Consider the following 12,197-nt stretch of genomic DNA (forward strand, 5'->3'; position numbering starts at 1 on the left):
TCGAAATTTTTGGAATTGATGTTGTCCAAAGTAAGTTTGTATTTGAAAATCACTCATTTAGAAATGATTATTCAAAACCAGCAAAATTGCAACTTTTATGTAGCTTTGTTTATAAATATCTTAGAAACGACAAAATCCAAACAACAAGGCGATTTTGCAAAAGTTCGAATAATATCAAAATGAATTGATTAAGTAATGTCAAAAAATAAAATCTTTATTTCATGAACCATAAAGAACTGTGGGAGTAGATAAAATGTTATACACCAGCCTCTCTACTCTATTGCCAGCCCTCGCTCCGCTCGGGCGCAAAATCATCCTCGACTGGTAAAAAATAATTACCTCCTTTGTGGTGTAAATAATAATTTTGCAATGATTTTAAAATTATTTATGAGCATAACCATGAATTTTAGGCAGATGACTTTATACAGCTGCAATCAGTCTAGTTTTTTCTAGGTTTGTGGTATTAAACAAAAATTTGACTGCGTAAGAACTAACAATTTTTTTCCGATACATTGAACTTATGGCAGTCTTACAACTAGATATAGACCTATCGAAATATGTACTGCAGATAAGATAGAGTGATAAGGAGGGTAGAATGTCGAATAAAATTAATCTGAATGAAATTATTCCGGCGAGCACTTTTCTGAACATAAAAATAAAGAGCATGGCCCAAGTTTCGATCCTTGAGGCATATCTAATGTTACTACATATTCATATTTGTTGTAATAAAAATATTTCACAGCCTTAATATAATTTGGAATTATCTGTTAATTATGATAAACAGAGGTACATTTGAAGTTGAAGTGAAAATTTTAATGGTTCGCATTTCACATCACTGTTCTAAAACAGTGTTAAAAGAAAATAAATAATGATTTAGACTTAACTGTTTAAACTGCTACCGTTCATATTTTAATGCAGCTGTAAATTTTTTGAGTAATAAACACATTCTTAATTGTTTCATCGGAGTTATTCCTCCTACACCAGCACTATCGGCTGTCGTCATACTTGCATTGTTCAGTACGTAACAAATTGCAGATAGATTGATGTCTCTTGTATCGGTACTGTTATGGAAAATTGTAATAAACATGAAGAATTGTTGTCAGCACATCTGCCGCCACGCATGACCTGTTGTTCTCATATAATCAATTTAGTAGATTTTTAATAACATGATTTATCACTGCATTTCATTATTTTCAAACTTATAAATATTAATGCTCAATTGTCTGGCTTCGTGCATTTAAATAGAGGAAGGATAAAAACTATGTAGAAGAAAATAATTTAGTGCCTTTTAAATTTTACGATGTACTAATTTCTACTCCACCGACTGTATACTCATAAATTATAGAAAAATAAGATTTAAAATGTATATCATACACATTTAACAAAAAATAACAGTGAATAACTGAAGCAACAACTTATAACCTAATTAATAGTTAAAAATTATAAGCCTTAAGGATGTCTGTTCTATAAGGAATATTTGAAAAATGTATGATTTTCTGTGAAACAAATTTATCAATAAAAACTGTGATTAGTATTTCATCAAACCATCTGCAGTGGTTCGCAATTTTTCACTTTCTTTTACAATTTCATACCTTTTGATTTACTTTGGCAGACGGAAACAGTAGTAATCTATTAATTTATGATGAGTCAAACTTTCTTCAACAGTTTTTAATTTTCTAACATCCTGAATCAATTTTTGTTTTCCTCGTTTAATGGTTATCAAAAAAACTGACGAACGGTTAGGCAATTCTAGCAAGTATCATAAAACAAACTATGAAAATAATACATTGATTTTACAAGGATATTAGTGACATTGGCACAGTTTTCAGGGCTTTTATATTACTTTCTTGTTAATTTAGTCTAGACTAGGTTTATTAGGCAGCATGTATGTCGCTGATATCCTTCAATTATTCTATCACCTTTATTGATATTGTCGAGATACAAACACCTACTCAAATTAAAATAACCTATATAAAAGATTTTTTACTCTACGTCACTCAGCAATAGACATGGATTGTTCAACGGCACGCCAGGCTGACAAGGCAGGTATTACGGTGCCGCTAGATACGTATCGAATAAATTGATCGATGCGAAGCTTCAAATCATAGGCAGACATGTACATGTTATTGTACAATGACTCGGATAGTGGTTTAGTGTAGAAAAATAGACAATTCTACTATTTTTAGAGAAAATAAATAATTTTACTGCATGTGTCGATGTACGTCGGTAACCGTATTGCTATATACTTAGAAGTGTTCTAAAAGTTCTCGTAAATCAATTTATAACAATTCCTAGTATTACATTGCATAAACAAATGTCTTTTTCTGCCTTAACTAAGACGTTATTAACTTTATCAAGATCTCGTATTTTTTGGTAATAGCTTCCCACCTAAATTACACAAATCAGATAACAGCCCATTAATCATTATTAACGTCAGCAGTGTGTAACCCGGCTAATTTTTTTGTCGTTTGTAAATGTGTGAAATGAAATGGAAACCGTATTAAATAGCTCAGAGCTTTGAAACCAGGTCGACCAGAGTTGTGTAAGGGTGATGCGGCAAATTACACAAACTATGTAAAATCTCAGTTTTTATACACCAATAATTATGTAGAACTAATAACACTGCCGGTAAATTGTTTTGCCGGCTAAAAAATTCAATTACCTTCATTTATTTCTCACTTGAGATTTTAAATACTTATGTGGATTCGAATTTGTAATTTTGAGATTACTCAGTGGATTTGATTCACTTAGTAGGAATAGCCGAAGCTTTTATGAAGCATTCGACAACTTTTTTCTGTTTTTACCTGTTTGCAAAACACCCTTCTTTGTAATAAACGCGACCTCCTCTTTCATAATATTTGAAGAAAGCTATTTCATAAATAAATTGCTTTTGCTAGCAATCTGTCTGCCAATTCTTTACAGTCCTGTGTTCAAATGGAAAATGTATTTTAATATTCCGTGTTATTTCAAATACGAGTTTATTGGTAGCTTTGTTGATACCGAAAAAGACATTACCAAATCGATATTTACGTAACATTTTATGATTTTGTCAGTTTGCACTTCTGCTTTTGATTTTGCTACGTATAAAATTGCTTTAGAATGAAGATCTACATTTATACAGGGTGTTGGAAGTTTGACTGCCTTAATTTTAACAGACGATAGAATACATTATGACATAGGTCCTAGACTCAACTATTTCCGAGAAAAAAAAATTATCAAAATCTCCAATTTGATGTACAAAGTTCGATAAATTAAGGAATATCGACATAACTGCGTTCATAGAATACCATGAAATACAATGTTTATCACTTTGAACTTCTTTATGCTTAATTCTAAAAAATAATAATTAGCGTTGTAATAAATTTAAAATTCGATAAAATTGATATCGAGCAATGTGGTTTATTAAAACGACGTACTAAGGTGTCCAGCAACCACCAACACGCAATTCTGTTGGTATCTGGATTTGACCGTGTCGTAGTGTTTTTTGCGTACCAGTATTTCCTTTTTTTGAGGTATTTTCCAGCGAGTGCGCGAAAATGGGATTCGAAGGTGTCGTGCTTGCATCGAAAATGGTGGTGGACATTTTGAGAATATGTTGTAGTTTGTTTTGCACTTGTACGTTTAAAAATTACTGAATTTTGCTTTTTGGTATGTACCTAAATTATTTTTAATACGTATGATTATTTGGACGACGTGAATCTTTGGGTACTTTAATTACATATTTTTCAAATAGTTAATTTGATTAAAAGTTAAGTTCCTCTTTTAAGAGGTTCATAATTACTAAAATTCGAGCTACAATTTAAGCCCAACACTATTTTCGTACTACAAAATCGATAATTTTATTTTACCTATGTATTGAAATTTACTGAATGTTTCACAATAATAGTTGTTTACATTTTTTCCGTAGGATAAGTCTGCCGCGTGCACGCGTCGTGTGCATCAATAGGTTAAGCGCTGTTGTCACGTTGTGATGAAACTCCCCAATATTAATACACGCTGTATTTTGAAAACTGTTAATCTTACGCGCCTGTAATATACAACTTTTTTGTTTATTTATGATTAGTCTGTCTCATGCTGAAGTAATGGCAGTCAAACTTCTCACACCCTGTATAGGATTTTAATTTTATTGTGACAATGATGACAGCTTTCAGTTTATGATTTCAGTTTTTTAACTCAACATTCGTAATGTGTTACAATTCCTTCAATTTAAGGTAATTGTTTATGATGTTTAACCTTGATTAAATAATCAAGAAAATTCCAAAAGCAAAAAATTAAGACATTTAACCTTCATGGTACATTTATATATCTGAAGTTCAATGCTCTTAGATGTAAGAATAAACTTCCACACCTGACTTTATAATTAATGAAATTGTAAAATTCTATTTAAAACATAGATCTTGAAAAGGAATTATATGTCATTTTGTAATATTTTCGAAGCCATTAATGTCAATTCTTTGTTTCTTCAGTAAAACGCCTGAATATTTTCTAAATTATTTGGCATTGGCAGGTTTTGAAGGCTCCTATTCAAACAACGATTGCAAATTGTCCACCAGCGACATTTTTGATGATTTTAGCGTGTAATAACGTGCTGCATGCTCCGATGATTTGTAGATACATTTTTCCTGTCTACGAAGTGAACCATGCTTCAGGCATCGCATTATGCATAGGTCACATATGCGATAACACAACGGTAAACTAGTCACTAAACACTAAACTACAGGCAACGTGCACTACATTACAAAACGGCTTACATGCATATGAACAATGGACATGCATATGTTACAGACCTGGTAGGTACCGTGTGGAGTAGTACCCCGGAGGGCTGGGGTAGCACTGATACTGATAGAAGCGAGTATAACTCGGCGGCGGCGGGTACATCGCCAGATCTGAAATATATACAGCATTGTGCAGACTATATACATGGTGGTACCTACTTTACATACAACAATACCGAATAAGCGTAATACAAGTAAGCGGGACTTTTTAAAAATTGGAAGAACAAAAGCTTTTTTGGTAAAACCGATTTATTTTATTCAAAATAGTTCTTTTCTTACCAAAACTGCCTCTTTAGTTTAGAATACTGCGCAATTTTAGATTTTGATATTAAAAATACCAAAAAGTATATAATAAAGAAAATATATTTAAATATATCAGTTGGCCCTCCCAAATGTGACGCCTATGGTTACAATTAAAAGACCGGTTTTACATCAAAAGGCTGCCCGTATGAATCGCATAATCTAAGTTTGGTCCTTCTAAATAAACAGCGATCTGAACAATTAAAAAAGAACAATGACGATTCGGTCAAATCGATATACCCAGAATTTACTGTCTTCGTTTGTCGGTTTAGTTTTCGGACACCCTGTAGTTTATATTTAAATATTCCTTAATGTTTCGTATTACTAAGAAAGTAAAAAAATCAACTAACATCGAACTTGCAAATATTAAACAGGTTGTTATACAGGGTGTCCCGTTCATGTTTAAAAAAAACTCGTGTGCAAGTTCCTCATGGAAAAATAATAATAGTAATCATATATGTATTTTTTTTTCTGAGACGCCCTGTTTTCGAGATACAGTGTGTTACAGTTTACAGAACCGTTTAGAAATGTAATAAATTTTGACTTTAAACATATTTTTTTTTCGATTGTACCCCTTCAATTACCTGTATCGGCGGCACTGCTTTTCAGAAAGAAGCCGTATGCACATTATTCTTAACGCACATTTGATGTTTACTCGTGTACAAATTTTAACATTTTTATCTTTAGCCGATTTAAAGATAATTAAGGAAAACCATTTGGAAAGTAACAACTACAACACACTGTATCTCGAAAACAGGGTGTCTAAGAAAAAAACTTTACATGAACTACCACTATTATTTTCCCATGAGGAACTTGCACTTTTTTGAAACATGAACGGGACACCCTGTATAACACAACCACACAAAAAATAGCAAAAATTCACGAAAAAGTGCTAGGAAAAATACAAAATTTTTTTTTCTATATTTAAATATTCATTTATATAGTTAAGACCCCGCCGAATGTGATCCCGCGGCCAGAATTGAAGGTTCTTTTTCTAACCTAAAAAACAGGTCAATTAAGGTTAGATATCACGAATTTTCAAAAAATAATAGATTTGCGCTAAATTTGGTTTACGGAAGTTTTCGGGGTCACTGATCACTAATCCGAGATAAGATTTACAAATTTCGTTTTTAAAAATTTAATTAATTACCTATGTACTTTAAGAAGGTTAAAACATGATTGGATACTCAGGTTATAAAGCAAACACAAATACTACAAAATTAATTCTGAATCTCGAATTTGTAATCAGCGACCCCGAAAACCCCCATATACCAAATTTGACGCAAATGTGTTATTTTTTGAAAATTTGGTCGGCCATCTTTGATCCACCATCTTGATATTTGCAAAATTGACCTCGAATCCGTGATGAGTTACCTCGAAAACCCCCGTATGCCAAATTTGCCGCGAATCTGTTATTTTTTGAAAATTTGGTCAGCCATTTTGGATCCGCCATCTTGATTTTTGCATATCTGACCTTAGTTGACCAGTTTTTTTAGTTTAGAAAAAGAACCATCAATTCTGACCGCGGATTCACGTTTGGTGGAGTCTTAACCATATAAATGAACATTTGAATATAGAAATTTTTTTTTTTTGTATTTTTCCTAGCACTTTTTCGTGAATTTTTATTATTTTTAACCTGTTTTTTGAGGTTAGAAAATTCCTGTGATGTGATAGGTCAATTCTGACACGGGATTCAAAAATACTACGGACAACATATGTCGCATAAAAAGTAGACAACTTTTTTTTTGTGTGGCTGTGTAATCAATAAAATAGTTAAGTTTGCATTAAATAAATTCTATAATATTAATATAAAATAATAATATTCTAATCACAAATTAAAACACGCAATCGTATGTTATAAATTAATTTATAAACTTATCTGTTTCTTAAATTTAAATGGTATTTTGTTAACAAATTATTTTTTAAACTATATGACTTGAAGTAAATAAAAACAAGCTTATTAGAGAAACACTCTCGCAACATTCTAGTTATTGGTTGGAATTCAAAACGTGTGCTACATCTTTTTTATTTTCGCTTTATTTAGTTTAACCATGCCTAACTAAATGGTAAATATGGTAAGCAGCTATAATTTTCTATTCTTAATTAATCGACAATTGATTTTTTACGCTCTAATAAAAGATTTCAGAAGCAAACAAACGCGTATGCCTATTTATATAATCCGATTATTTTTTAGTTTCTAATGGAAAGTGCTTTTTTATTTTCAATAAATCCGGCAGTTTAATAATGCAAATAATCACTTGATTATTAATAAATAACATTATTAGCAGGTTTATTTCAAAGCAACTAATAATAATATTAGAAACAGATATAACGACATTCGTTTAGTAAATTAAAAAATATATTTTAAGGTGAAATTGTCCTAGTTTCACTCGCATATTTTTATAGCCAACAAAAGGTTTACTTAATTTTTTTTATTTTATCAGAAGTGGCCAAATTAAATGTACTCAAATCGACCCATAAAGAAATACTCTTAAATTTTATCACTAGGCGCTAATCTAATTTCTCACGCCAGCTGTGAAATTTTTAATGGAGAATTTAAGTAAAAATTTAAGAGAAACGCTATTATAGAAAATAAGTTACTAGTTTCAGATACGCTGATAAATACAGACAATAAAATTTAAGTAACATTATTTTATAAATAATATTCTTAACTACTGATCGCAGTTCCATACAATGTAGACAAAATACAACAAGTATTCGCATACCTTTTAGTTACTTTACTTTACACTTTACCATTTTAACATACAGGCTATTAGTAAAAGTACCTGTGCATGGAGATAACCAATGTAGTTGACTACCGAACACGGTGGCTTTTTTTTAGCAAAATATGCATATACATGCAAATTTACTTAATTTTCTTAAAATTTACATTCCTTTATCTTGCAACAATGTTGAACGTTTTACTTATTATGTAGGCGGTTTTGTTATGTCTCTAAACAATGTAAAAATTAGTTGAATGCATTAATTACATCAGTGTAGCTCAAAGCAGCTAGTTCTACCCTGACCTAGAAACGTAAATTGTCACATAATTACGAATATTATAATGCTTATGTGAAAGTACGCAGATGTTTGTAAATACTGTTAGTCTTAGGTCATTTACTCTTTCTATTCAGATAACACATTCTCGGTCTTTGCAAACTGATTTCACAAATTAAGCTAAGTTTAGCTTCGAAATCATTATGACAAGAGCTGAATAGGTAGTGAATGCTAAATAATTTGCAGAAAAAATAACTAAGTAATCTATTTGTTACGATAAAATGATGAAAAATGCAACAGCAGAGCGTTCATTCAAGTAGACACTATTTTATTCCGTGAATATGATCCCAAAATATTTTAAAATGATTTTAATGAAGAGGTATAGTTTTGTTTGAAACATCTTCAAAATAGAAGGGAAATAAATCAAGGAAGAAACCAAATTTATAATAATCACGGTCATCATATGGTCCTACATCAAAATAAAAGTAGGAACTTCTAGATAAGTACCTACTTACTCTAAGCAGAGCACCTTCACCACTTAGAGCGCAATGGAAAGTGATCTAAATTTAGTAATTAAGTACACAGTAATAACATGTTTGTGGACAATCGAGATAGAAAGTCTAGCTTAAATAATACGATATATCTTTCCTAAACAAAATGATTTTGATTCTACATTTTTGTTACTAATTCACATTACGTTGAAATTACGAATTTGCTGAAATATGAAGTTATTTGAGTCATGAATTTGAAATTGACGATTATTTCCAAGTACTTTTCATAAAAATAAAGCACACATAAAAAATTTGAATAGTTAAAAAAGACACAGATACGTAAACAGTTTCTGTTTTTAATTATAGTTAATTATGGTCATTACAGCTGTAGTTAAATGATCCAAAAAAGGAATATCTTAGCCTCAGTTGGGGGCTAGTAAAACTTGAGGTGGTCATATCTTGATAATAAAGTCTATACTATTATTAGGGGATCGTTTATATGCTCACAAAGAGAACTTTCATGACAAAAATAGGGGTTGCATATATTTGTGCAAACTATTTTTTCAACTGATAGATGAAGCTAAAATTAAATTTTATTTGTAGTTACACTGTAGTTGCACTTATTAAAAATGTCAAAATTCAAGCAAAGAATAATAAACTATGTAAATCAAGTTACCTTTGGAATGACTTTGAACCTAGTAATAGTTTCATTTTAAACAAATGCTACCAAGAGCTCTGTGAAAGATTTCACATACAAAAAGAAATTTCAGTTTTAAAATTCATAAATAATCGTTTGTTTAAAAATTCATAATTTAAAAAATTATACAAATGCAATTCTAAGCCAACGCATTCCACATTGTGTATGTAATAGAACAAGTCTTTTGCAATAGTTATTTTATAACCAGCAGGTTTATATTTAATGAATTGTTCTTGACGAAACTATTTTATTATGTACGATAAAATACATGTTCGTATTGTCGGAAGTTGTTTAGGTGGTATTGTCAAAATGTGGACCTCAGTAGTCTGTAGACCTTGTTTGGTTCAGGTACCTTATATGGAAGTTTGTGACTGTCATTACAGTTCTTATTTTTTCCATAACGACGTGAAATGGAGCAGGAGTTGTAAATTGCAACGTTAGATATTGTTATAACCTTCATTTCTTCTTTCTGTCACGATTTTGTATACTACTCTGATGGACCCTGCAATTTGTAACTATTCCTCACTTCTGGGTCTTGTGGCCATATTTTTTTTAATTTTAATTGGAAATTAGTGTGCATTTTTTTTTAAAGATAGACCAGAAAACAATAATATACCTAGATAATGCTTGCAAGACCTTGCATCGATTTATGAATGAAACGATTGCTTACGATTCGTGAACAAGACAATCGCTGGAAGCTAATATTTTAAATTTTAAATACATAAATTTTGCAACTTTTTACATCCCATTTGAATAAATTTTTTGCAGATTCGCTACGAGATTTATATACGCTGATTATGTTTATAATTTACATTTTATAATAATGCAATTAAATTTATTAAAATAATTAAAATGTTAACTTAGTAACAAATACTCGATTGTGAAAGGAAGTTGGTTGTCTGAAACATACGTAATTGATCTTATCTTTATACTACAATTGGTGCTCATACAACAAACCCTCACACGCAAATACATTTGATGATATGCTGTATTTATTTGTAGAACGTCACGGCATCCTTAGTATTATATAAATCGTAGCATTAATATTATTTTCGGACTCATTTTTAATTCATATTAACGATTGTAACAACAGCAGAAGAATGTTAACTGAAGAAACGAATTAATGAAAAACTGCCAACCATAACATCAACCAGAATAACAATAATTATTAAAAACAATACAATAAAGCAAACAATGGATATTTATAAAAAAATCTAATAAGGTGCGATAAGTCCAGTTACCAAAATAGACGAACGTATAGACGGTAGTATCATCAACAAATAACGAACTACGAAAAGTATTTGGTACACCAGACCATTAACAGAAACAATGAAAAGCAAAGGCCTCAAAGCGGAGCCCTGTGGATCTTCGTGCAGTACCTACATATTCATAACTTGAAGTTATTAAAACAAAACGCTTATTATGTAGATAACTTGAACCAAATTGATTTCAAACGATTCTGAAGGAGAGATATCAGAAATAATCATAAAAACTCTCTAGGTTTTTATTTTCAAAAACCTTAGGAACAAACATATTTGTTCATTGAAACAGTGTATGTAAACTTTCCGCATGTGAGTAGCTTATGTCCTTGATTATTATGGCAGTAGTAATAACTTTTTTAAACAGGCATAATTACATTAGGAACCTAGTGTCGATTTGAGTAAGTATTAAAAACATAAGTGTATACATGGTGAGCGCATATGTTAAATGTAGTAAATAAACAAATAGTAAATTCAGGTTCAACTGTAAAATACGTTTCTTCTATTATTAGAAACGAAATATCTTCACATATTCGTTTTTAGGAATATTTTTGACATTGCCATCGTAAATAATGGTGACTGACAAAGCAGCAAATCATGTTAAATAATTGATCACTTTAGTATTAAAATAATTATATTAAGTAGATATGTTGCGAAGCCATAGAGATGTAAGTGTAATTCTAGTCGACCTGTTTCTTCTAAAATAACTCCTGTTTTAACACATATTATTTTCTGCACCTTAACAAAATGGGTAACAATGAGCAGCCATATAAGGACACCTAAAGCAAGGCTGTGGGGACATTACTAAGAACTTGGTAAATGTCAAGTAGGACAATAATCTATTACTACCACATACGAAACTTTTAATAAAACAAATAAAATTACTATTTACGTAACAAAGGGATTAATACAGGGATATTGTTTATCTCCTACCTTATTTAAAATCTTTTTGGGCCAAACCCAAACCCAAGGATGGGCACAAGTGTAAAAGCATGGGACTTAGTAATTGCGGCGAATGAAGAAGACCTGACCTATATGGTTAGAAAGCTATAAGAATAGTATGAAGAGGATGATCTGACAATGAACTTAAATAAATAATGTGAATACTTAATGAAGTGACGAATGTAACAACTTACCTTTGGACAAAGGAAAGATAAAAGGTATCGAAAAATGTGAAGACTTAGAAGTGCTTCAATAAACAAGGGACGAGTAAGGACGAAATCCAAGAAAGAATAATTAAAGGTAGAAAAACTATTGGATTTCAGTTTTATGGGAAAAGGACAGAAGGGAAAAAATAAAATGCGTATTTACACATCTATTGTCCAGAGTGTTATGATATACGGTGCGGAAATGTGGGATCTAAGCAAAATCAAGAAAAGAAAAGGAAATCAAGGAATTTATTTAGAGGAAAATATATATTATGACAGAAAAAAATGAAAACTGGGCTCGGAGAGAGGTGAATACTCTTCAGTAATAAATCAAAAACGATCTCGTCCAATCCTCGAAGGACATTAGAGCCCTTGGCAATTCTTGTAGAAAAAAGCATGTGTTCTGGTGTTTGTTTTGATCAGTCGGATCAGTCAAGAAAGGCTGTCGCAGTATTTGGTACACCCTGTGCGAATGTATATTCTTAAACTGCAGTAGCGCGTTGAACAACTAATAGTTTCCTTCGGAATGC

At 31.1% G+C, this 12,197-nt stretch overlaps 1 protein-coding gene across 3 annotated transcripts in view; it reads right to left on the reverse strand.

Annotated features, from left to right (window-relative positions):
* LOC108907928 overlaps window positions 1-12,197 on the reverse strand; it is a 68,865-nt gene that overhangs the window by 18,011 nt on the left and 38,657 nt on the right. The window contains exon 2 of one of the 3 annotated variants that reach the window (XM_018711772.1): window positions 4,788-4,886. The exons of the other annotated variants lie outside the window; for them this stretch is intronic. Coding sequence (XP_018567288.1) covers window positions 4,788-4,886 — 99 coding nt within the window. The remainder of the gene's footprint in view (window positions 1-4,787; window positions 4,887-12,197) is intronic. 3 annotated transcript variants of the gene reach the window in all.

This window comes from Anoplophora glabripennis, unplaced genomic scaffold, assembly GCF_000390285.2.
Source record: "Anoplophora glabripennis isolate ALB-LARVAE unplaced genomic scaffold, Agla_2.0 scaffold78, whole genome shotgun sequence".
In the NCBI taxonomy this organism is placed as follows: domain Eukaryota; kingdom Metazoa; phylum Arthropoda; class Insecta; order Coleoptera; family Cerambycidae; genus Anoplophora; species Anoplophora glabripennis.